The 27,307-nt window shown below is 48.9% G+C and overlaps 2 protein-coding genes across 5 annotated transcripts in view; one reads left to right on the top strand and one right to left on the bottom strand.

Annotated features, from left to right (window-relative positions):
* Positions 1-139: 139 nt before the first annotated feature.
* On the bottom strand, positions 140-26,690 carry GINS4 (GINS complex subunit 4). Of its 2 annotated transcripts, none has more exons than XM_088443428.1 (8): positions 26,459-26,690; positions 25,794-25,908; positions 21,058-21,144; positions 20,843-20,956; positions 5,184-5,281; positions 4,997-5,085; positions 4,823-4,913; positions 140-1,325 (listed from the first exon to the last, which is right to left on the bottom strand). In XM_088443428.1, exons 2-8 carry the CDS (start codon positions 25,884-25,886, stop codon positions 1,229-1,231), a joined length of 669 nt encoding a protein of 222 aa, XP_088299554.1. In that variant the 5' UTR covers positions 25,887-25,908; positions 26,459-26,690; the 3' UTR covers positions 140-1,228. The 2 variants fall into 2 exon arrangements, with proteins under 2 accessions (XP_088299554.1, XP_088299553.1); XM_088443427.1 differs by having other exon boundaries at positions 25,794-25,939; positions 26,459-26,689.
* The window catches only part of CHMP7 (charged multivesicular body protein 7), a 30,213-nt gene continuing 29,509 nt past the window's right edge, over positions 26,604-27,307 (top strand). The window contains exons 1-2 of one of the 3 annotated variants that reach the window (XM_088443424.1): positions 26,604-26,888; positions 27,129-27,307. The gene's annotated coding sequence lies outside the window, so the exon portion shown is untranslated. The other 2 variants (XM_088443425.1, XM_088443423.1) reach the window with 2 other exon arrangements.

The following is a 27,307-nucleotide window of genomic DNA, read 5'->3' as shown; positions in this document are numbered from 1 at the left end:
CAAGTGCATCCTGGGAGCTAAAAGCTTAACTGTGTGGTGCCCATGGATCCTGTTCCAGCTATAACCCCAAGGTCAACCCTGTGGACCCCCTATGGACCCTGAAGTAGAAATGCTTCACTTTTTATTGCATTTACCATATATAAAATTACATCCAAGTGTGACAAACATTTTAAGGTGCACCCATCACACAGTGGGGAGCCAATTTGTGGGCTGAACAATTATATTCCTCCTATCAATTCACTGACAACTCCTGCCTGGTATCACTGGTTCATCAGTAAGAAAATGGCTGCCCTGCGGCCAAAGAGTAAAAAAGATGCAAGAGCTATAATGCCATGAGTCTACTAGTATTTATATTGTGTGATCATGTTACATCAGCGACCTAACTCAGTGGGTCCATAGCTGGAGAGTGAGGTCTGCATGGCACATATGTAATAAAGCAGTCTGTCACCAGGAGACTTAACCAGCCCTAAATAATGTAAATGGTCCATCCCCACAATAAATCACATTTCATTTCAAGGAGCAATGAGCTGTGAGGAAATCCATGTGCCAAGTGTAATATGAGGCTTCTGGTTATCTTATACTTATTCGTATCCCTAAATATTTTAAGTCACTCTCTAGGTTACTCTGGCCATAACGCTCACTTTGTGCCATGTAACAAATGTGACCACTTTATCCTAAACCTCTAAAAAGGCAGCTTATTTGATGGACCATTTAAAGGGGGACGCATGTGAAAATATTACCCCCATTCATTCTATATATAAGAGTCTCCTCAAAAACAAAAAAAAAATAAAAAAAAAGCAGAAATATTGAAAGTGTGACCACTGGCCAGCAAATCATCCTGAGATGTGTAGTTCAACAAAAGCCGCTTGATATCTTCTATTGGCAACTTTATACACAAAATAAATATTAATGTTGGTCTTTATAATCTTTATCACACTAGTACCAAAAATGCATGCATTCTCCAAAACGTTCTTCTCATACAGACTGATGTCCCAAATCCCAGCGTCCAGACCAGGATTACTGGTGGCAGATATATGGCTCAGGTAAAGTGTCTGCAGATGAGCAGTGCACAATCCTCACATTCTATTTGCTGTACAATGAGAGTCAGGGAATAGAACAGGAATGTTCATGTTTCTTCGACCCGAGCATCAGTCATTTATGTAACATCTGCCTCACACTGGCTAAACCTGGTACTGCAATGAGAAGGGCATGGTGGATTTTGGTGGCATCAGAGGAGTTTCACTGCACCCGAGGCCACGAGAGGAGCTATTGTCCGATACCGAATAAGATGCTGTGACCCAACTTCCATGTCTATGGCGTATTCGCTGTTGGAAGACAAAGTTTTACATGTATTATGAGTGCTTCATTGTAAATTAGTGTAACCTTCATGTGGTATATGATGAAATCATGGTGCACATAAGTGTGATGAAGGTAAAACCCCAATCAGTGCTTTATTGACAAATAGTCTGTACAGAGAACGCAATGTATGATGCCGCACAAGGTATAACTAAAGCTCAGGCTTCAAATAATTTAGAAGAATAAACAGCCGTCACATTAAACATTTGAAAGTAGAAGACAATGGGGGGCAGGAATGGAGAAGATGTGGTCCAGTGGAGAAGTTGCCATAGCAACCAATCAGCTTCTGCCCATCATCATTTTATAGAATGTACTTTATTGGTTGCTATGTGCAACTACTTCACTGCTTGATACAGCTGCCCCAATGTATTTTGTTGGTGGTGCTCCCATGAGTTAATCTTACAATATACTACAAACAGGGGTTTTGGTTTGTAAAAAAAACAAAACACACCCTTCTTGGAGGCACACATATATGTTAAAGTAGGTGTAAGTATGGGTATAGTAAAAGTAATCTTTATTGGTACATAGTAAAAGGAAGGAGACAATTTGCTCCAAGTGGTGGAACAGTGAAATTCTTCACAACAACAAAAGTAGTGACACAAAGGACCTGATTCAGAGACGCTCACTAGCAAGCGGCCGCTCGTTGCTGGCAATGTTTGCAAATGTGCACATGCGTATAGTTCGCCGTGCGCGTGCGGAAACTAGTACGAACGATCAGGATGCGCTCACTCGCCCTGCAAAGACAGCCCAGTGGAATGAGTGACAGGAGAGGCCGTTTGTAGGTGGTAACGAGCAGGGCAGTAGTAACGGGGGAGTGGAGTTGCGGACGCAGGCGTGCCCGAGTGTTTCAACACGGTTTCAGAGGCGTGCATAATTAACAGGCAGCGTCATAGTACATGTCACCTGGTTGAATAATACACTGAAGTGCTCGCAGTGCTTGCGGTAGGGTACACTCAACTGCAAGCGCTGCGGTCCGATGGAACCCGATGTACCGATGGTTGTATATACTTCCTGGAAATGATGTATGCTAGTGGACGGTTAAAGACAGGCTGGTGGGCGGCTACATACACAAAGTGATCGCTCGCCAAAACATAGTGGGCGTGCTTATGCCTTGGGAGCGAGCGGCCGCATCTAGTGAGTGGGTCTGAATCAGGCCCAAAGTGTATATGTATAAAAGACAGGATAATTGTATAGAACAGTGCGGTATGGAAATAATCCTGCTCTCAAACAATCTTATGAGTAACAATACAATGATGAATAAATAGGTTTAGCGTATAATAACATGCGAGAAGACATATAGCTCTCAATATGTAGTAAATCTTTATGAAGAGAGATAATAACCTGTCACCATGGGGAGAAGTAAAACATAGTAAGTGCAGCAGTGACAGGACCATCCCCGTACTGCATTATTCAGCCAATTGTGTTTGATGTAAATATTTCTCTGTTAACACTGTATATCTGCCATATCAATGTATTTTATTTGTATTGTATTTTATTATGCCTTTTTAAGTTTATTATGATTACATTTACATGAATCAATACTTTTAAGCTTTCTGCTTTCCCTATGTCACTAACACGTGTACTTTTTCCAGTTTGGTGCGATAATCCTTTTTGGGGTCTAGCAGATTCCCCCTCACAATGGAAGTGACTTACCAATATTCAGCATCATTAGGAACTTGTCATTTTTCTACTTTTTATATTTCACGGTAAGAACTTGCTGAGCCCATTTATTCCTGTCACTAAATACACTACGATATACATGCAAACTCTTTTATATTTCCTAAGCCAAGTGTTTACTTAACATGTTCCCATGTTACAGCCTATAAGAGATCTATCACATGGGATGGGTAAAGGGATCCCGGCAGTCAGAATACTGACAGGGTTAGAATACAGACACCTGTCAGCCAGTATTCTAACCATCCCCCTTTCCCTAACCTCCCCCCTAGTGCATAAACCAAACCTCCCCCTCAGCCTGGTATAACGTCTAGGAAAACTGGCAGGCATACCCAAAAAGAATTTATAACTTATAGCAATATTACAATCAGTCAAAACCAGTCCGGTCATTTGTTACAGCTGGAGGATGCAATTACTCCTACAATAGATTTCCAGAAATACCTCCCGACCCAACCCCACAACACTAGGAAGAGTCTGGTAAAGTGTGGGGAACCTGGCACAGTCAGTGTACTGTAGAGGGACTCAGTGGAAGATATGCGATTTGTCACAGGTCCATCACTAAAACACTGTAGTTATTACTGATATACATCGCTTATCTTCTCTTTACACATACAGGAAAAGCCTTTCTGAGTGAACATAAACGTGAAGAGTTCTGGGGATAGGAATGTGATCTATAGTTACGGACATAGCCGGCCCTATCCAAATTACTGCTGTAGGCCAGATTTTGGGTGGTCACCTCCCCCCCATGGTCTCACTGTGATGTGGCCCCTTCCCCCCATTGTGCTGTGCTCCCAGCAACCCTTTCCCAGCACAGATCACAGCACTGCACCCATGACCCAGCACAGATCACAGCACCTATCTTCCTGCACAGCACCCCTTGCCCAGCACAGATCACAGCACCTATCTTCCTGCACAGCATTCCTCGCCCAGCACAAATCACAGCACCATTCTTCCTGCACAGCACCCCTCGCCAAGCACAGATCACAGCACTCGTCACTCCTCTCCTAGCACAGATCACAGCACCCATCACCACAGCACCTCCCTCACCCAGCACAGCATGGTGTCAGCACCCCTATCCCAGCACAGATCACAGCACTGCACCCCTCTCCCAGCATAGATCACAGCACCTATCTTCCTGCACAGCACCACTCACCCAGCACAGATCACAGCACCTCCCTCATCCAGCACAGCGTCTGCACCCCTCACCCCTATCCCAGCACAGATCACAGCACCCATCACCCCGGCCCTCACCCAGCACAACACCCCACTCTCCCAGAACAGTACAATGGCACCCCTCACCTGACCCAGCACAGCACCCCGCTCCTCACCCAGCACAGCACCCCCTTCTCCCAGCACAGCACAATGTCACCACCCACCCTCACACAGCACCTCTATCCCAACAGAGCACCACCCAGCAGTGAGCACCCCGGCCCTCTCCAAGTTCTAGACTTACTTTACTTGAGTACAGCCTGCAGAGTCGCCTGACTCGAGGTACAGCAAGCCATGGGCGGCGGACCTGCTTTTCCTAGCTCAGGCTGGTAGGCCATGTCTCGGGGCATGCCATCCCGGCAATAAGTACTAGCCGCCATCTAGGTGCCCTGCCCCTGCCCACTCACTGTTTGCTGTTGCCGAGCTCCGATAGTGGATGCTGTGCAGCTACCGGAGTCTCCCCCAAGCCGGCAGCAGGTGCCGCAGCCATGACTGCCCCAAACCACCACCGGCCCTCGGCATTTGCTTAGTTTGCCTCTGCCTTGGGCTGGCTCTGGCTACGAGGATCAGCTTCTTCCCTCACCTCTGCTCATCCGTCTCTGGTTCCACCAGGATGTTCTCCTGTGCCTGTTTCACTTTCAGGAACACAAATGAGTCCAGGTTTGGTTTGGGGACTAGAAGAAAACAACAGAAAGGTGCGTTATCTCCATCACAGACATTAGGCCACTCTTCTATCAGGTCTAAGTAATTATCTTACCACATTTCAGCATGTCCACCGTCTGTAGGTTTGGGGGCATGTGACGGAAGGCCACACTCTTCAGTAAGGTCTCAGTGTTTGCCATATACCTGTGCTTACAAGAGAGGTACGGGTCATTGCCTCGCCCTGTAATGGAAGGTACCTAATCTCTTCTGACTGCACTATTGTAGGGAAGTCTGTCACTCACTCCTTGGCAAAGGCAAACTCCTCTGGGGACAGATGTGGCGGCTCTCCTTCCCCGCGCGCCTTCTCCTTCTCCAGGACATGTGGGAAAAACTTCTCAATCTGACAGGAAGGGACACAGACAGGAGAAGTGTTGAAAATACTACATAGGAATAACAGTAATGCACAGAAAACTAGATTCATTACGTAGTGAGACACGACCATCATAGCTGTATAGTATAACATTTAGAAATAGATAGATATATAGATATATATATATATATACACACATATACACACACACACATACACACATACACCAAACATATCTCCTACGATAAGGAACAGGCGGCACTCATCCGGACTTGTAGATAATATATTCTGTTTTAATAAGCCGACGTATCATGGCCGGTATGGCTTGTCATCAGGATGTGAAATACAAATGGTGAATGTGCTTACCTTATATAGGATACCCGTATCGGTAACCGTGAAGATGTGCAGTCTAGTGCCTCCGTCTGCCGGGCGCCGTGGGACCCTGACGTCATCAACCAGAGACTGGCCGCAAAGCACTCTGGGACAGTAACTAAGGACGCTGTCACTAGGTAGTTTGGAGATGATGAATAGTGCTCCCCGGCGGCGTGGCTGGAGGGAAGAGAGTATGCACAATTAAGCAGTGTGTCAATACAAATGTTACAGTGAGAAATTACATACAAAAAACAAATTAATAAACAGAACAACAAATGTATCTGTGTCTAGTTAGTTACTTCTGTGTCTGAGAGAAAGGAGGGTTGTAAAGGCATCATTCTATATAAAAAATAAGTGTGCAACACTTTTCTGACACTTTATACAACTCTCTCATATAGATAAACAAAATAACAGAGAAACATGGAAGTACAATAATAAGAACATACATTGACACATATTCAACAATGTATGTATATTGTGTCTAGATGTTCTTATGGACTAAACTAGAATATACGTTGTATATTTATTGACATGTCCGTGTGGATTGAGTTACGTTGGTCAAACGACCAGAATGTTCAAGGAATGTATGGCCACACATCGGTCCTCTATTAAATTGGCCTTACAAGGAAGGGAATTGGATCAACCGGTGGCTCGGCATTTTAAACAAGAAAACCATCAACTCTCAAGTCTCCGTTATAAAATAATTGACCATGTACCGCCTCTAGTCCTGGGAGGGGACCAAGCGAACAAGCTACTCCGCTTGGAGTCCAAATGGATTTCCACTCTTGACACCATACACCAGTGATTCCCAACCTCAGTCCTCAAGGCACACTGACAGTCCTCGTTTTAGTGATATCCATGATTGTGCACAGATGGTTAAATCAAAATAACTGAGGTACTAATTAAGGGCCTGATTCAGAGCCGGACGCAATTAGCGCTCGCTCGTCCCGAAAATAGGGGTGGCTATTCAAATTAACCGTTCGCTGTTTGCGGTCTGTTCACGCCTCTAGGTCTGAACGAGCGAACAAAACTAGCGGTCGTTTTTTGTGAAACTACGCCCCCTGGCCGCTCGCATCCTACATGTCCGCTATTTATTAGATTAATCGAGTACATCGAACAGGGTATGAGCTGCTCGCTATTCTTGTGGTTGGTTTTTGCTACCACAATTTTGCAAGCAGTTCTGGCTAAAAAAAAAAAACAGTGACGTGGTCAATGACGCTGCTGTATTAATTATGCACACCCATAAAACGCCCGTTTTGACCTTTAAGCACGCCTGCGACCGGATCTCCACTCCCCGTTTTCAAACACCTTCCCCTGTTACCACCCACATACGCCTCATTCTGTCACTCAAAATAGCAGGCATTCGCTATTTTGCGAGCACACGATTTTCGGCCGCACTGACTGGTTCGCGCATGCGTATTACGATCCGTACGCATGCGCAGTTGGGCAAACATCGCTCGGAGCGAACGAGCAGCCACTTGCGTCCGGCTCTGAATCAGGCTCTAAGTCACTTGTGCTCAAGTATGGTTATCCTTAAAACCTGGACTGTTAGTGTGCCTTGAGGACCGTGGTTGGGAACCCCTGCCATACACCCTAAAGGACTTAATGACAAAGTTATGTGGTCGGCCTTCTTATCCTAGATATATATTCTAGTTTAGTCCATAAGAACATCTAGACACAATATACATACATTGTTGAACGTGTCAATGTATGTTCTTTATTATTGTGCTTCCATGTGTCAGAAAAGTGTTGCACACTTATTTTTTATATAGAATGATGCCTTGAAAACCCTCCTTTCTCTCACAGACACAGAAGTAACTAGACACAGATACATTTGTTGTTGTTGTGTTTATTAATTTGTTTTTTGTTTGTAATTTCTCACTGTAACATTTGTATTGACACACTGCTTAATTGTGCATACTCTCTTCCCTCCAGCCACGGCACCGGGGAGCACTATTCATCATCTCCAAACTACCTAGTGACAGCGTCCTTAGTTACTGTCCCAGAGTGCTTTGCGGCCAGTCTCTGGTTGATGACGTCAGGGTCCCACGGCGCCCGGCAGACGGAGGCACGAGACTGCACATCTTCAGGTTACCGATACGGGTATCCTATATAAAGGTAAGCAAATTCACCATTTGTATTTCACACCCTGATGACAAGGCCATACCGACCTTGAAACGGCAGCTTATTAAAACGGAATATATTATCTACAAGTCCGGATGAGTGCCGCCTGTTCCTTATCGTAGGAGATATGCTTGGTATACATTTTCCCTAGGAAGACACCACGGCATTGAGTGTTATATTACCCGGAGTGCCCATCTACATGCGAAATATGGAATATTCCGAAATACGGAATATTTTTGGTTTGACTGAAATAATTAAACTTTTGATTTTTGGTGGTTCAATGTACACAACTTTGACTAAGGCACAAATCATTCAAAATATTGTTTACAATTACCTACAGGCTGTGTGTATAGGGTGTATATGAAACATAACTGAATTTTATGTATGTACACAAACTTTGTTTGAGCCACAAAATTATTGAAAATATTGCATAAAATTACCTGCAGGCTGTGTGTATATAACACATAAACGCAGTATGTATAATATGAGATATGGTAAGAACTTACCCTTGTTATCTCTATTTCTACGAAGTCCATAGGGTTCCACAGGATACCTTGGGGTATAGGTGATGACGTCAGTCTTCAGGCACCACAGAGTTAAAGTTTTCAGCCTCCCAGGATGCATCTGGGTCCCTCTCCTATACCCCGTCCCCGGGCCAAGGCATCTCAGTTACGTCACAAGCCATAGGCCGGAGGAGAAGAAAGAGAGAGAAGAAAAAATCTGGACACTCACAAGAATCTCATTCTCACCATAGGGAGACGGAAAAACCGGTGACCAGAATAAAGCCCATCTGCAGTACAGGTGCGACAGGGCGGGAGTCCTGTGGAACCCTATGGACTTCGTAGAAATAGAGATAACAAGGGTAAGTTCTTACCATATCTCATATTTTCTACTTCAGGGTCCATAGGGTATCCACAGGATACCTTGGGGATGTCCCAAAGCAGTATCCTTTAAGGGTGGGGACGCTCCTGTGCTGAGAGGAGAATCCGCCGCCCAAAGGAAGCATCCTGAGAGGCAAAGGGTCAAAAGCGTAATTCCTGACAAAGGTATAGACAGAAGACTACGTAGCAGCCTTGCAGATCTGAAGTGCAGAGGCACCAGGTCTAGCTGCAAACGAAGGACCCACAGACCTAGTGGAATGAGCCCTCACCAAGGAGGGAACTGGAAGACCTTCATGAAGATAAGCTTCTGAAATTACCATACGAATCCAGCCTGCCAAAGTCTACTTTGAAGCAACCAACCCTTTTTACGGAAGCCATAGAGGACAAACAAGGCGTCCGACTTCCTAAAAGAAGAAGTGCGGTCAACATAAATTCTCAATGCCCGCACAACATCCCAAGTGGCGTCACCCACTGAAAGTCCAGGTGAATTGAAAGCCGGCACAACAATTTCTTCATTGATGTGAAAACTGGATACCACTTCGGGAAGGAATCCCGGACGAGTGCGAAGCACCGCCCTATTCCTATGAAAAATCAGAAAAGGGGGTCTACAAGAGAGAACCCCTAAATCCGAAACCCTTCTGGCCGAGGCAATGGCCAGAAGGAATATGGTTTTAGCTGTAAGCCATTTAAAGTCCACTGAGTCCAGTGGTTCAAACGGCGGTCCATGGAGAACTCTCAGGACCACAGCCCAATTCCAAGGCGCCACCGGTGGAACAAAAGGTGGCTGAATGCGAAGAACACCTCGCATAAAGGTGTGCACATCAGAGAGCGCAGCAATCCTACGATGAAACCAGACTGACAGGGCAGACACCTGCACTTTCAGAGAAGCCAGGCGAAGCCCATGATCCAGTCCAGCCTGTAGGAAAGCCAACACCCCAGACAGGCGAACTCCCTAAGGGAATACCCTCTAGGTCTGTCTACCATCGTGTGTGGCATACTTTCTTCCGATGGTGTAGATTCTTGCCGAGGAAGGGTTACGAGCTCTTAGTATGGTTTGCACCACGGAGCCAGAAAAACCCTCTGGACCTTAGCATGACCGTTTCAACAGCCACACCGAGTCAGGTCCGGGTGAAGACAAGGACCCTGTGACAGCAGATTCTGTCGTAATGGTAACCTCAGAGGAACGTCTACTGACAGACTCTGGAGGTCGGAGAACCAGTGCCGTCTGGGCCACTCGGGAGCTATCAACAGTAGCGTACCTCCTTCTTGATTTGAATTTCCGTAATATCCGCGGAAGAAGGGAAAACGGAGGGAAAAGGTAGGCAAACTGGAACGTCTACTAGACGGACAGGGCAAACACCAGAGACGCCTTTTGTCTCATGTTCGAGACCCGTACACCGGCAACTTGTTGTGCCGGGACGCCATGAGGTCTATCTCTGGAAGACACCACTTGTCCACCAGACTCCGAAAGACGTCCTGGTGTAAAGACCACTCTCCCGGTTCCTCCTTGCTGGTTTAAATAGGCCACCGTGGTGGCGTTGTCCGACGGGACCTGCACAGGGTGACCCTGGAGAACCGGCTGTGCCCGCTGGAGAGCTCTTGACACCGCATGCAGCTCCAAAATGTTTATTGGAAGCTCCGCTACCGCCCGAGTACACCTGCCCTGAAACAAGTGTGGACCCGTGACAGCTCCCCAGCACCGGAGACTGGCGTCCGTTGTTAACAGGACCCAGTTCGCCACCCAGAACGGGCGACCCTTGTTGAGGTGGGTCGTCTGCAAACACCAGGTTAGAGACAGGCGAACATCCGGAGTGAGCCCCATCGTCTGGGACTTGAGACACTGAGGCAATCCATTCCATCTGGACCGGATCAATAGCAGCAGAGGTTTGGAGTGAAATTGGGCGTACTCCACCATGTCGAATACCGACACCATCGAGCCCAATAACCTCTTTGCCAAGTGTATCGACACTCGACGACACTGCAGACAACTGCGCACCCTCAACTACAAAGCAAGGATCTTTTCCTCCGTCACAAAGATCCACTGCTGCCTGGAGTCTAATAAGGCCCCGAGGTGCAGGATCCTCTGAGACGGGGTGAGAGTGGACCTCTGCCAGTTCGTCAACCAGCCGTGACGTTGCAGTACCGCAATCGTCAGATCCAGATGGTGTAAAAGAAGCTCTGGAGACCCCGCTATCAACAGGAGGTCGTCCAGATAAGGCAACAGTCGGACTCCCTGCGTCCGCAGGAGAGCCGCCATGACCGCCACGACCTTGGTGAATACCCGTGGAGCAGTCAGAAGGCCAAAAGGCAGTGCCCGGAACTGGAAATGTTCGTTGCAGATTGCCAATTTGAGGAACTGCTGATGGCGCAAAAGAATAGGGACATGCAGGTAAGCGTCCTGGATGTCCAATGACACCATGTAGTCCCCAGGTTCCAGTGCCAGAATAATGGACCGCAGGGTCTCCATCCGAAACAGAGGCACCCTCAAGGACTTGTTGAGGGTCTTTAGCTTTAGTATTGAACGGTAAGACCCATTGGGTTTCTGCACCAAAATTAGAACGGAATAGAAACCCAGGCCCCTCTGGGAAATTGGAACATGCACTGAAACTCCGGCCTGGAACATAATGTGCAAAACCTTTCGCAGTTCCGAGGCTTTGCTCTGGTCTAGCAGAAGGCCTGTCCCGAAAGGAGAGGGCATACCCGTGAGAGACCACCTCCTGAACCCAAGTGTCTGTCGTAGTCCTCGACCAGCACTGGGCGAACTGAAGCAGGCGCCCCCCACTTTGGGGTCCCCCAAAAAGGAGGCCTGGACAGTCAGGCCGCAGGTTTGTTATCTGACCTAGGGGCCGGACGTCTGGTACTCCAGACCTGTTTCTTGAGCTTGGACAATTTCTTGGTCCCAGCCTGCCGTGGAAAGGACTGTACTTTAGGCCTACCTTGGGCCCTGTGAGGCCGAAAGGACGACCCCACCAGCACTAGAAGGAATCGTAGCAGACGGAAGACATGCAGATTTTGCTGCTGCCAACGCAACTACAATTTTGTCCAGATCTGGACCAAATAGTACCTGTCCAGACCTTCTAATCCATTTTTGGAATCCGCTTTCCAAGAACGCAACCATAAGGTGCGACGAGCAGCCACGGCTGCAGAGGAGATCCTAGAGATGAGCATACAAATATCTAAGGCCGCTTCATTAATGTAAGTGGCCGAGTCTCGGAGATTGCCCACCAACTCGGTCTGTTCAGCCGAAGAGTCAGAGTCCAAAGACGCCTCCAAATTATCCGCCCAGCGCTCCATAGCTCTGGCTACGCAACAAACGGCCAGAGCCGGTCTGGATGCTTCCCTGCAAGAGATATGGTAAGAACTTACCTTTGTTATCTCTGTTTCTACGAAGTCCATAGGGTCCACAGGGTTGACCTTGGGGTATAGGTTGGGAACCAAATCCGGGCACCACGCAGTTAAAGCTTTTAGCTCCCAGGATGCACTTGGGTCCACTCTCCCTATAACCCCACCCCCAGCCAGAGGCACCTCAGTTTGTAAGTAGCCAAAGGCCGGAGGAGGAGAAAAAAAAAAAGAGAGAAAACTGGAACACTCGATAACCATACTCACAGAAATGGGAGACGGAAAACCGGTGACCAGTCACACAGCCCATTTGAAGCCAGGTGCGTCAGGGCGGGCGCCCTGTGGACCCTATGGACTTCGTAGAAACAGAGATAACAAAGGTAAGTTCTTACCATATCTCTTGTTTTCTACTTCAGGGTCCATAGGGGGTCCACAGGGTTGACCTTGGGGATGTCCCAAAGCAGTTCAACCAAGGGAGGGGACGCTCCTGTGCTGAGAGGAGAATCCGCCGCCAAAAAGGAAGCATCCTGAGAGGCAAAGGAAAACAATGCCTAGAACCTTAAAAAGGCGTGGACAGAAGACCACGTGGCCACCTAGCAAGGCAAAACAGCCAAGGCGCCACAGCGAGCCACCCACGAGGGTTACATGGCCCGAGAAAAAACAAGCAGCAACAACAGAAAGGCCTACCCATGGGTAGGCCCCTGAAGAAGACATACGAGGCCGTCCAGCCAACATATGGCCATAGGCCGGCCATCCTTTCCTGTTAAAACCAGAAATCTCAGACCACCAATAAGGAGTCCGATTTCCGTCAGGAACTTGAATGGATCACATAAATCCACAGAGGCCGGACCACAGTCAATGAGGCCACACCAGCCGAGAGGACTGGGGACTGAATGGCCGCACCATAAGTTCCAGAATAATATGGAACCTGAAAATCACTAAGAAGAAACACAGGGTGAGAGCAACTCACACCCTGACAAGGTGCCCTCCAGAAGAGGGAGCCACATGAGAACGCTCCCAATTCCGACACTCACCTGGTTGATATAAACTCCCTGATAGAAAGAGAGAAAGCCAAAGCAATAGACCATGTAATGGCCATCACAACCAGCGGTTCCATTAACTTTCCCCGGAGTCAACGAAGAACCACTCCTAACTCCCAAGGAGACCCTAGGGAGGACAAATGGAGGCATAATCCAGAAAACACTCCAAAGGATGAACTGGATATCAGAGCGGAGCAATTCCATAACCTAATCATACTGACAGTGTAGAGATCTGCACTGTCAGGAAGGCCAGGCCGAGGGTGAAACCCAAGCCAGCCGGAAGGAATGCCAGAATATCTGGAAATCCTGGACACCAGAGGATCGTATCGATAGGTATAATACCATAAGAATTATGGCTGCCACAGTTTGTGGTAGGTCCCAGCAAAAGCTGATCCATGTGCTCCAATCATTCCAACGATGACAAAGCCATGGAAGCCGTAAGACCACTGTAGGGACGTAGTCAAAGACAAACGACCCAGGTCCAAGGCAAACCCCAGGACCCTGAGACAACAGGTCTGGGTAGTGAAGCATCAGGATTGGAGTATCGATGGAGAGACTCCGAAAAACCAAGTACCCCTGACATCTGGGGCAATCAGGAGCCACCAGCAGGAAAGCATCTCTGTCTCGATTGAAACACTTCCCTCGAGGAAGAATGGAGACTGGAGAACACAGGTACGCAAATTGGAAGAACCCCTTCACCGACAAAGAGTCACTGAAGGTTGCTTCAGAATCCCCAGAGTTGGACTGTAACACCATAGTGTGATAGAGTCAGAAGGCCATGAGTGTCACCTCAGGAGGGCCCCCCCCCCCCCTGCTCACCAGGAGATGAAACCTCTCTTGGGGAAGAGACTAGTCCCCGGGATGCACGTCGTAACGGCTGAGGACTCCCGCTTCCCAATGGAGAGCACATGAAATGAACACAGTCGAGATGGTCGGGAGGAGACCCTCAGACAATGTCCGAATGTATGACATACCTGACATTGCCACCCAACGAACAGTATTGCTAAAAAGGAAGCTACTGTTCTGACCCTGTCGGACTGAACTTTTTCAGGTTCACCAGGAAACAAGGGCTATGCCAGAGTGAAGGCCCAAGACAGGCTAAAGTTCCAACAAGTTAATTGACAGGGTGGAATCGACAGACATCCAATTGCACTGAAATGGATGCGAACCAGACACTGTCCTTAGCAAAGAATACCCTGGACGAGATGGTCATAGTCACCCGAAAAGGGACAGACTTGCCTCCGGGGAGAGCAGCATCATTTGAACAGTGATCAGACAGAAAAAAAACTTGTTCCATCTGGAGATAAGCCAATTATGGAAAGGCCTGGAATGGAACTAAGCCCATTCCACCCTTCCAAAGGCAGACACTGAATAGTGGACCATGCATCCCAGAATGCAAAGACATATGTCGACTGCGCAGACATCCATGTACACCTAATGGAAGAGTGGAGATGCCGTCTTACGCCAGAAGAATTCTCAGATTCTGAGAATCCAGCAGGGCTCCTAGGTGAAGAATACCCAGAGAGGGATGCAGGGAGGACTTTTTCCCCATTGATTAAACTTCTGCACCCTGAAGAAGCCACAGTCAACCTGACCCGGCTGTAAAGTACCCCGGTGATCCTGCTAAGAGCAGGAGGCCATCCAGGTACAGGAGCATTGGGATATACTGAACAGAAGAACTGTCAGAAAATCCAAAACGCTGGTAAACCCCTGTGGGGCTGAGAACAGTCCCAACAGGCAGAGCCCGAAAACCGTAAGTGCTGTGATACAGCAAACCTCAGTCCATGCTGAGGCAAGGTCTCTGTAAGTGCCCGTAGGCACGCGTCCTGTATATCCAGTGATACCATAAAGTCCCCAGGTTCCAAACATAGTATGATGGAGCATAGGGATTGCCTCCTGAGCCCAGGTAGCTTTAGGAACTGGTTCAGGGAATTGAGACAGAGAATAGGCCAAAGAGGACCATTCAGCCACCGCACCAGAAAGAAAGCAGAACAACCAGTCCCTCGCTGAGAAAGTGGGGATGGCCCAATTAGCTCCGCTTACCCCAACAACTGTATAGCTTTCTGGATTCGTAAGGCCCTGTTCGGGTCCGAATAAGGGCCTGCGTACCATCACATGGAAATAGGCCGCCTGAGCAAAGAGAGGGCGTACCCTCCTACCCACGTAGCCGCGGCAACTAGACACTAGTACCGGGCGAACTGAGAAAATCGCCATCTCCCAGTGGTAGGCCTGTCTCGTCATGCTGACGATATATCCGTAGGTTCAGAAGCAGGATCGGCTGGCAGTCCAGGCCTGCTCGGTTGAAGAAACAGACCTTTAGGCTGACCCAGAGGACAAAAAGACTTAATAGACTTAGTCTGAGGCCCTGTAGTGGGCATAGCTGAAGGCGGGAAATTTGTACTGCCACTGTCAAGGTCAGGACCCAACAAGATCTACCCTATAGATGGTATCTGCACCTCTGCATTCCCAGAGCGCAGCCATAGGGTATTACGGAGGATACCGTCGCAGCCGGAACTCTGAAAGTTAGGAGACTGGTATCCAATATAGGCATGTCCACCTATGACAACTGCATATATTACATGAGCGACCAAATACATTTGAACCCCAGACGTGTTGGTGGGGAAAAAACATTACAAATGCATCAGCTCAGTATGCAATAGTATTAACCAACCATGCTATAGCCATGGTAGGATGGGTAACAACCCCTGAAAGCGAGTATACTGATTTCAGGCAGAGTTACCACCTACGGATCAGAAGAATCCGACCACGCAGGAATGGGATGCATAGTAACGTCTGTAATCTGACGAGTAACACACCCATCCACCCCATGAGGGGCTCGTGATGACGCTCAGGGAATTTGGGACAGGAGGCCAAACACTGTTGTAATACCTCATAACTGACAACAGCCAGAGTCCCGCCATGCGATCCCCCCGCTAGTCAGCAACAGGGAACCAGAAGGCACGCAATACTGAGGGTGTATGATACAGGTGCAGGTCAACATTCACTAACCAGAATGGACCTGCCACCAGCCCAAAGCAGGGATAATAATACTTGAAATAGGCTTCCCCCCGTGTAAGAGGGAAAGAGCCCAAAACAGTATCCAGTTCACGCAGAGCCAACTGGGAAGTAACCACAGGGCGTCAACCACGCCAATTTGCGTTTCGTAGAAAACGACCCACCCAGGGTGGCCGTGGGAATCCCTGCAAGGGGAATGACAGACTATGGTGGCACCAGGGGGATTTCATATACTGCGAAAACCCCCTGCAGGGAGCAGTAGTCTGTGTCACAGGGGAAGAGTGCAAGAAACTGCGAGATACCCTGAGATGAAAAGGGCATTATGGTGAAGTAACCCCCAGGTGAGGTACAACAATGGGGCCCACCCGGCGATCTGCAATTGAGAGGATCCCGAGAAAACAAACCTCCCAAGGGGGTCGTGAAAGGGGCCGGCACCAGATGACGCCACACATAGAACCCTTTATGAAACAAATCCTCCGCACTAACACCTGCAGCACATGACTTGCAGGATAGCAAAAATGGGTGCAGTATAACGCTCTATCTCCTGGTCAATCATATCTGACCAATCTTGGCGGAAATATCAAGCAGTGCTATACTGGTCCTGACTGATGCTAAAATTAGCCGCAGGGACCCATTTTCAGCGTATGCAACACACAGTTCCAACGAAAATGTGGCAACGTGCAGCACGCAACAGTATGTGACAAACCTCACAAATATCAACGAGTATATAAATGTGAGGTCTCAGAACCACCCTAAGTACAGCTGTATTAGGGCAGATAAGGAAAAGGGATAGATATACACTGACAGGTGAGAGAATTAAATACAGACAGTCAGCACTAGCATAAGTCACATACCATGCAGATATATACATATATACATAAACATGTCATATAATATACTGCACTATTACACTGCATTCAACTTACCCAGATTCAGTGTCTGGGAAGGCTACAGCGCTGTGTACACTGACCTGATGGTGAGGTACGCAGGGGGACTGGACTCACTGCCATCTCCGGAGCTCTGCTGCTGCACTACAAGAAAATGGCCGCTGGAGACCTCAGAAGAAGCGTGGCCCGCGGAGGAAGCAGCTCAGCGACGCCAGACTATACATACTGAAAGGCGCGCTGAGCTGAGGGGAGGAGCCGCTGTAACAGGGAAAGCTTCCTCCCCTGGCCGGCTATTAACCTCCCGGGACGCCGGCTCCCAGTGCCGATCAGTAAGTCCCTGGTGGTCTAGTGGACACACGGGGTATGGGGGGCCCGCCGCCACTGCCAGCGCCTCCGGTCTGTCCCCGGAGACCGGAGGCACAGGACTGCATATTAAATGCGCGGATCACCGCAAGCGGTGATCCGCAACCTTACCTGCTCCCCGTAGATCCGGCAGCAGTCCTGGGCGCCCGCAGAGTCCGGCTAGTACAGACTCTGGGGTCCCGCTGACTGGCGTCTCAGCGCCGGCGGGGTGACGGAGCGGCAGCTTAGACGTCCTATGGACAGTCCGACGCTGCCGCTCTGAAAGTCCAAAGTAAAAATAAAAAAAAAACTCTGTACTTAGAACAAATAAAGCTTAGGGGCTGCTAATTAGCTCCCCACTGCACTAAACGGTGACCCGACTCCGGCCGGGCACAACTTAAACTGAGGTGCCTCTGGCTGGGGGTGGTGTTATAGGGAGAGTGGACCCAAGTGCATCCTGGGAGCTAAAAGCTTTAACTGCGTGGTGCCCGGATTTGGTTCCCAACCTATACCCCAAGGTCAACCCTGTGGACCCCCTATGGACCCTGAAGTAGAAAAACGGATTTGAGGCAGATCTCCACCTTGCGGTCAGTGACATCCTTCAAGGATGACATCGAAGGCATAGGCAACGTGGCACTTTTGACTAGGCGTGTGACATGTGAATCCACTTGCATAGGGGATTCCCGCTTAGAAAAATAATTGACCGCAAACGGATAAGCCACGGCTAAGCGCCTCTGGGGCTGAAACCGTTTACCTGGATTTTTCCACGCCTCCTCTAAATGATCCACTAATTGATCAGAAAGAGGGAACACCGTAGCCTCACCCTTAATATCCTTAAAAAGGCATATATGAATGTGGCCACCAAAGGATCAATATCCTCAATAACTAAAGCCGAGCGGACCGCTCGAATAAGACCATGGATATACACCTTGGACTTAGCGTCCGGCTCTTTGGTACGGAGAGGTTCTTGGTCAGATAGATCCAGAATCTCCCCATCATCTGACGTCTCATCGTCATCCCCATAAGGAGCAGATAAAGACGCCACCGGCCGTTATGAGGCCGCAACACAGACTCCCCCTGTAAAACATCGGACAAATGCTGAACCGATGTAGTTATAACCCACGCAGGCTCCGGAGAAACCTGGGAAGGGACAGGGAGACTGTGGGGTACCATCAATTGTCTCGGGAACTCCCGCATGGGTGACGACACCACTGACTGCTGGGACAAACCCGTCTGGGTAAACGCAGGTGGCGGAGCTAGCTGGCCCACAAGGGTTGTAAGCGCCTTAGCGAAACAAGCCCAGGGAGGTTCCTGTACCGGGACAGTGACCATAATCGGCCGTGACAGTGCCAGGCACTGGGGACATAACCCCTCCGCGTTACCCTCCCCCTCCGCTATTGGTACCTTACATTTAGTACACATGAGCTGGAGAGGAAAGTCAGTCTCAGACATGATGGTAAGTATGTGACACTCACACCTATACGTATTGGTATAGTGTGAATAACACCCTGCACACCGCGCACCGCAAGGGCTTTGAGCAGAGCAAGATCAGGGACAGTAATAAGGCTGACAGTAGAAAGTGAAAGTACAGACAGCAGGCTAGCAGATTAGTCACATACAATGCAGAAGAAACAAATCCCTGCACTATTAGCGCTGGTTCTCAACTACTCAGACCCTCAGGCTGGTAGGACTCAGCGCTGCATACACTGACCTGTAACAAACAGAGGAGAGGTATGCTGGGGAAACCAGACCACAATGCCACCGCTCACAGGCTTCCAGCAGCGTTCACCATGCTTTAAAGATGGCCACCGAAGAGCAGAGGATGGAGGAGGCCGGCCTGGGGAGGACAGCTGACACACTGTGGCCAATCAGGCAGAGCAGAGAGGCTGTGTGCAGCAGGGGAGGCGCCGGCTGTGAGACAGGGAAAGCGCGCTCCCCTGGCATTCATTTAACCCCTGGGACGCCGCAGCGCATGCCGCTCAGCAGCGGCCCGCTGTCCCAGGGGGTAGTGGAAGCGCAGGTTGGTCGCCTGGCTCCACGCTGCAGCCAGTCCCCAGGGAGCCCCCTGCCTGGGGACTCAGGACCATGTGACCAGCGGGGACCCACCGCGGGACCCCGCTGCTTACCTGCTATCCCCTTGGATCCGGCCATGGTCCAAAACATCTGGGGACATCGCTAGTCGTGACCCCAGATGTCTACCAGCATCCCCGGATCAGTACCGGCGTTCTGGCACCGGCACCCCGTAGGGGAGACGGCATGGACGTCAGTACTGACTGTCCATGCTGTACTCCCAGATGTGCAGCCAGCGCTGCCTTTAAAAGAAACTTCAGGGGCTCTTCACAGCCCCCCTCTGCACAGTGCCTCCGACTCCGGCCAGGCACCGACGAAAACTGAGATGCCTTGGCCCGGGGGCGGGGTATAGGAGAGGGACCCAGATGCATCCTGGGAGGCTGAAAACTTTAACTCTGTGGTGCCTGAAGACTGACATCATCACCTATACCCCAAGGTATCCTGTGGATACCCTATGGACCCTGAAGTAGAAATAATAAATATATATATATATATATATATATATATATATATATACACACACACACACAATCGGTATGAATGACCGCCAGACATATGCCCGACTGTTCAAATACAGACAGTGGATGCCCGATGGAGGAAATCCTGACAAGGTAAGAATTTACCCTATCCCTAAACCTCTAACCCTCCCTTAGTGGTCCCTAATCCTAACCTCCCCCCTAGTGCCTAACCCCCCCCTGTAAATGCCTAAACCTAACTCACCCCGGGGGGGAAGGGGGTGCCTAACCCTAACCTCCCCCAAGGGAGGCCTATCCCTAACCCCCCCTTCCCCTAGCCCAGGGGTTCCCAACCACGGTCCTCAAGGCACACCAACAGTCCAGGTTTTAAGGATAGCCATACTTGAGAACAGGTGACTTAATTAGTACCTTAGTTACTTTGATTTAACCATCTGTGCTTTAGCATGGATATCACTAAAGCCAGGACTGTTAGTGTGCTTTGAGGACCGAATTTGGGAATCACTGCCCTAAGCCTAACCCTATCCTCCCGGGGGGAAGGGGAGGGTGCCTAACCCTAAGTCCCCCCGGGAGCCCTAAAACCTAACCTTCCACCCCCCGCGCAGCTATCCACGCCCGGCTTACCTTTGCTCGGTATGCCGGGCGTCGGGCTCCCAGCATAGGGATAATGACAGGTGTCGGTTTTTTGACGCCTGTCATTAATCCCGTCGGGATTAGACAGTCGGGAAGCCGGTACTCGGCTTCCTGACTGCATCCCACATACACATATATAAAATTGCCATTATGTGTAGATAACATTTAGCAGAATATCAATTGCTGCGGTTTGCAGCAATTTTAGAATACTTTGCTCTGACCCACAGTGTCTGCTGTCTGTCACTTTTGATTACAGTATGCTGGTAAGAGTAGATGCTCTGTTATATTAATGTACAGTGTTGCATATAGCCCATGCAGCCTGTGCCCAGCTACAAGGGGAATGTATACAATACGATCACATTTACAAGTTAAATCACATGCCTAAAAATAATGCTGTGTGCGTACAACTGAATACCTTGACCAGGCGGCTGCGCAGGTAACTGCTGAGCATGAATCGGATCCTCTCTATCTCCATGTGATGGAAACTGATCTTGAGATCCCCCTGTCGTGCTCGCTGCAAGTTTTGCTCCTGGAGGAATTAGAGGGCGATTAGGAGTTACCAGGAGATACATCATATATTAATAGGTAGAGAGCTTCCAGGGTAAATCAGTAACTCAGGAGATACGTTACCATATGATTCAGCTGCTCCATCACACACTCCACAATCTCTGACTTACTCTCCAGGAGCTCAGGTGCAAACTTTTCATTGAGCCAGGCCTGCGAGGGAGGAGAACAGATCGTGTGGTTAGTTTTACTGGTCCACACTTTACATACAGTGCATCAGATATAAGGAAACTTAAGCTGCACATTAACTAGGCGATTATACCTAGCGATAACGACCGTCGTTATCGCTCCATCGCTTGGTAACCGCCCGCAAATCGGGCAGTAATAGGTTCAAAACAACCAGCGACGCACGTGCCCGCTGGTCGTTTTTAACATCAATCATCGCCCGAACATGACGGTCAACCTGACGACCGCCGTCAGGTTGCCATGTTCGGGGATGATTGATCTGCATACACTGAACGTTCAGTGTATGCAGTTCACCCCGCGGGAGACGACGGAGTCATAATCGTGCCGTCGTCCCCCGCGTCGTGTAATGGATGGGCAGCATTAAGCTCTCCAACTGTTTTGTAACTAATGTCAGGTACACACTAGACTATATGTTCCCCGATCCAGACTGATATTGCCAACATCCTCTAGTGTGTATCCTCAATGTCACCAACGATGCGGGCTCCCGCACATCGTCAGCGACATAGCCCATTGGACTGGGGACATCGCTGCTGCTCCAGACATCGGCATGTGTGTATGCACTTAGCGATGCCGGGACCCCTGTCGGGTTCCGTCGCACGGTAAGTCGGCTGGGTACACAGCATGCCCTGCAGGTGAAGAGTACAGGTTGCCTGAGGTGCACATAAACACAGACTGTAACAAACTAACTACAAAGTGCTACATAGAGTGTACCCTCTGACCCAAATATACAGAGCATTTACTGTCCCCGTGCTGCCTATGCAACAGATAGATCTGCAGGACAGCGCTCTGCTAGGATGGCGCACTTGGCTTACTTCTATAAAAAATATGAATAAAGCTTCCCACAACAGTGAGGGAACTAAAAAAAATATATATAAATATATATAATGTGCTGGCGGCACTCACGGTTTTGAAGATAATAAATAGGAGGTCTCTTTAGAACTCAACTTGAGGGGAGAGAGACCTCCTATGTATTATCTTCAAAACCGTGAGTACCACCAGCACATTGCCTCTATCAGTAAATTTACTAAAGTGACAGTTTTTAGAAGTGAGTTTTGAAAGTGATGTTGCCCATAGCAACCAATCAGATTCTACAAAACATTTAACTAGCACCTTCTAGAAGATAATAGCTAGAATCTGATTGGTTGCTATGGGCAACATCACTTTTAGAACTCACTTAAACAAAAAAAAAAAACACTCATTTTAGTAAATTTACCCCAGAGACTGGTATGTGGCTTGTGACTGCATTGTCCAGTCCTTGAAAGTTTTATGAGGTTTCACCGTTTCCCTAGTTGGTTTCACTGTAATTATCATACAAAAAGGGAGAGAAAAAAAAAAGCAGCGAGTTCTAATCAGTAACAATGGCCTCATATCCTCAGCTATGTAACCTTACTTACATATCATTTATAAGTGCTTCCGGAAACAAGAAAAAAAAAAAAAAAGAATTGAAAGAAACAGTCTGAAATGTACATTTTTTTTTGTGTTAAAGACCTTTTGGCAATTGTATACATTTCATGCATATATGATTTTTGGCTGAAATTAAATTTCTCTCAAAATACGAGATACAATAACCACAGCATTGATTTATTATTTACAAACCAACTTTTTGCACCATCACCACCTTTTTTTTTATACAATATAAAACATCCTACAGCTATTACAAACATGTACAAATGTAAAACTGTCCTAATGTCATCTCTGTACTGCACGTCATTGCTGTTCATGTAGCATGACAGATATAATTTCATCTGTACGATACCCTATCCCCCTTCCCCCCCACATTTTGTCACAGAAAAAACGAGAGGTTCCTCACTTGGACATATTTTTGCATCCTTTAACCCCTTTCTTGCAGAGGACGAGTCCTACTCATCATCCGCATGTACATTCAGACTGCAGACAACATCGTGACTCGTCCATTTTGAGGGGGAAGTGAAAAAAATATGTAAAATAATTTACCTTCCCCACCGGTCTGGATGGCAGGTGAGGACATGCCAGCAGCCGGAGGAGTTGCAGGAAGTGCCGCCATTGCGCACCAGCGCCGACGTAACTATTGTGAATGAAGAAAGCAGAGGGAGGGACATTAAAGTCCCTTCATCTCCCTCACTGTGTAAAAGAATGTGGGGAGTCCCCTCTTTCAAACTGTGTGTCCTCATGGAAATTTATAAAGAAACTACCTGTACTATAGTAAAATCATGGGATCTGGAGATAGAGGAAGATACCTCCCCCCACCACACCCCACCAACCTGGCACTCATATTTGGTGGAGGGAGATCTCCTCTTTCAAATGATTTGGCCATCTAGTAGTTATACGTTTTCCATAAATGGGTGGGAGTGCACTAGGTGCGTTATCCCCCCCATTATAATGCCTTTATACAGTATATGGTGCAAACATGTTTGAATGAGAGAAATCCCTTTTTCAGATAATGCAGCCCTATAGTAGCCATTGTCTGGTGATCACCAAACTATGGCCCTGATTCAGAGCCGGACGCTCTGACCAGAGCGCTCGCTCTGAAACAGGGCCCACCTCCATTAAAATGGAGCGTCCTCCTGGACGCTCGTATAGCTGTGGGTCACCACCCACAGCATATACGAGCGTCCAACAAGATGGTCGCGATGGTCTTGACCATCGCGACCATCGGACTTGCGAGTGAAACCCTGTGGTCGGGTTTCTCAACCGCAAGGCCAGGAGTGATTTTGGCTCTATCAGAGCCAAAATCACTCCCACTGACATCACTAGTGATGTCAGTGGGGCCGGCTTCAGACGGTAGGCGTTCCCATTGGAACGCCTCCGTCTGGCAGGCACGCCCCCCAAAGGGGGCGTGCTGTCAATCAACATCGACAGCACGCCCCCTTTGGTGCGAGACCCGGAGCGATGGAAAGTCCTTTGCTCGCCGGGTCTCGCGCATGCGCACGACGGAGCTCCCTCCGTCATGCGCATGCGCAGTGGGGACCATCGACCCACTTGCGAGCGTATTGCCGCTCGCGAGTGGGTCTGAATGACCCCCTAAATTACCTGCACTACGGAAAACATAAATTTTCTGTATATGGGTTGCCCTATTACACCCATGATGACACAGCATATTGGCACCCTTGTTGGAAAGAGGCGAGTCCCCTCTTACAAATGGTGTGACTTAGTAGAGGATATTGTCCGGTGATCACCTGGGAACGGTCAGGAGTCTCCATGGTCCCAAGGACCGGCACGGCACAGATAAAAGCTTTTCTTTGTGTTTTTTGGTAATGCAGACTTTTCCGCAGCAAAGGGGTTAAAACCAAATATCAAAAACATTTTTTTTTTTTTATAAATTGTAATTGTTTTGTGACAAACAATTAAAATCCTAATAAAGAGAAACAATCTTGCTGGTTGCAATTTTAGATCAATTAAGGGGTTGTGTACGGGATGCACGCAGTCGGGATTCCAGAGGTCAGAATCCTAACGCCAGCATTCCCCCCTCCCTACCTTAACCCTCCCCTCCTGGTGCCTAAATTTAACCTCCCCCTCCCCGCACCCTAACCCTCCCCCCGCTACTTATCTTCAGGTTCCTTGCAGGCGGGAGGTTGGCGCAAGTATTCTAAGCACCGGTATCCCACGTGCCAGGATATTGACTGTATCCCCAATTAAGTAATGCCAAAGCAAGAACCACAAAGTATATCTTTGTGGTTGTCTAAAATAAATTAACATTTGCTTTTGGTTCACGTTCCTGAAATTTTAGCTACATTTTATCTGACTTGTTAAGGCCCCAACACGCCAGGAGGATTCAGTATGATTGTTCAAATCCCGACAGCGGTATCCCGGCAGCAGTGAAAATCCCGATCGTCCCAAGGTAAGTATTTCCTACCCTATTCTATCCCCTAACCCTCCCCCCCTCCCACCCCAAGTGCCTAGCCCTAATCCCCCCTCTAAGTGCCTAAACCTAACCCCCACCCTCCCCCGCTGCCTAAACATAAGTCCCCCGGGGGGGTGCCTAACCCTAACCTCCCTCCCCCGGGGGTGCCTAACCGTAACCCTCCCTTCCCCTAGCCCTACACTCCCGGGGGGGTGCCTAACCCTAAATCCCCCCCAGGAAGCCTAAATCTAACCCACCCCCCCTGGCAGCTGTCCGCGCCGGCTTATCTTCGATCGGTAAGCCGGGTGTCTGGCTCCCGATGTAGGTAAAATGACAGGCATCGGGATTTCGACGCCTGTCATTTAACTCCTTGCTGGGATTAGACCGTCGGGAAGCCGACGGTTGGGATTCCGTCCGCAACTGCTTCCCCACCAGCCGACCTGGAAATGATGTGATGTCGTCATTGATTTCCCAAGAACTCACTGGAGCTCCCGGACAAACGATATCCTGCATACACACTTTGCAATCTGACCAACGACCTAACGATATAGATCGTTATAGATATAGGGTTGTTAACGAGCTTTCCAGATCTTCCTGCATGCAGGGAAGATCTGAGGATGCGACCAACGACCAGCGGGAACGTGCATTGGCATCATTCATACACACTGCACGAATTGTCGTTCTGATGCGTCAAAATATTGTCTAGTATGTACGCACCTTTAGAATGATCAAAAGCAGTGCCACCCTCCACCGCATCCATGCAGCAGTGCCACCCACCAGCGCACCCATGTCTCACCTCTTCTAGTTTGCTGATGAGCTCCGCAGGAGTCAGGACTTCTTCACTACCTGCATCAGAGTCCTGATCGGAGGCACCCGGCTCCTCTTCCATGGCGCGGAGCACTGCCGCTCACCTACGAAGGAGAGGGCGTCTGTAATTATTACCTAGGTAATAAAATATATTGGCATAAAATCTTCCATTAAAAAGAATCAAATAGTTTCCATCATTACAAAGATATGTGGACAGGTCAAAGGAAAAGCAGGGGCTGCGTCGTATGAGACACAGGATGGGGCACAGGGAGGCTACACAGGCGGGGGCACAGGGAGGCCAGGGCTACACGGTATGGAGCACAAGGAAGTCGGGGACTGCGCTGTATGGGGCACAGGGAAGGCAGGGGCTACACACAGAATGGGGCACAGGGAAGGCAGGGGCTACACACAGAATGGGGCACAGGGAAGGCAGGGGCTACACACAGAATGGGGCACAGGGAAGGCAAGAACTACACATAGGAAGGACTTGAATGGCCAGATCATCCCTTTAATACGGGACACTTATGACTTACACAGGTTGATAATAACCAGTGAAATGGAGACATGAGGTCAGCCAGTCACGCAATCTGTGTAAGTCATATGTGTCCCTTATTAAAGGGATGATGTGGGGGCAGCCCTACCAGGGACAGTCACCTGTCAGCCTCCTCGGGAGCAGCTTCCAGTCTCCGCTCCACCGCCGTGTTTTTCTTTATCTCACAATTTGCCGCCAAACTATCCCGTGACGTCACTGGGAGGGAGGGCGGAGTTAAACACAACGCTTCATTCATATTCAAATTGGGGGAGGTCCATGTCGCAGTGTCTGTGTAGCGGTGACTAGAGCAGCAGCCACCGGCCGGGGAGCAGGACGGCAGCGCCGGCGCCGCTATATTACACATCGCGTTTCCACAGCTCCAGGAGCGCGCAGTGTTCTGCAACCGACGCAGTCCCGCTTAACAGCCAGCAGAGGGCGAGAGAGCGCCTTACGCTGTGCAATGGCGACGCTCTGTCTCTCCATCTTTATGGTTCTACTCTGTGACGGAGTCCGGGAAGTGTCAAACCGAAAGTTTTAATGATACTCTCTGGGGTTAGGGTCCTCTCTGTGAAGGGGATTTAGATATTACCCTGGGGTTAAGGGGGGTATGCGCCGCTGTACATGTTGCTCTTTCCCTCCTGTTGTGGCTATAAACACTCTGTGCTGCTGTCACCCTCCTGTTATAGTATATACACACTGTACCCGGTTCCTGTCTGTGCTGGGGAGCCTGTATAATATATGCTATAGGCTGCTGTGACTCTCCCCCTCCTATCTCTCATCTCTCTGACACAGGATTCTCCTGCTGGGAACAGATAAAGTAAATGGAATAATATTTGTCTCCTGGACTCACTAGAGGACAACAAGCTGGGATAACACAGGTACAGTCATCAGGACATTGCTGGCAGAACCGGTGCCCCTTGGCAATACATTCAGCTGATGAGTAGATAAAGGCGCCTGCTGTTGTTGCCCAG

This window comes from Taudactylus pleione, unplaced genomic scaffold (genome assembly GCF_031769625.1).
Source record: "Taudactylus pleione unplaced genomic scaffold, aTauple2 ptg000329l, whole genome shotgun sequence".
NCBI classification, from domain to species: domain Eukaryota; kingdom Metazoa; phylum Chordata; class Amphibia; order Anura; family Myobatrachidae; genus Taudactylus; species Taudactylus pleione.
The sequence above is the reverse complement of the archived record's forward strand: the minus strand, read 5'-3'. Positions and strand labels throughout refer to the sequence as shown.

Excerpts from the sequence above, each read along its gene's own strand:
- GINS4 (XM_088443428.1), bottom strand. The coding sequence starts at position 25,886 with ATGGAAGAGGAGCCGGGTGCCTCCGATCAGGACTCTGATGCAGGTAGT. Across the intron at positions 4,914-4,996 it reads GGTGGACATGCTGAAATGTG|TCCCCAAACCAAACCTGGAC; the intron begins GTAAGATAATTA and ends GTTTTCTTCTAG. Across the intron at positions 1,326-4,822 it reads CCAGAGACGGATGAGCAGAG|CGAATACGCCATAGACATGG; the intron begins GTGAGGGAAGAA and ends GTCTTCCAACAG.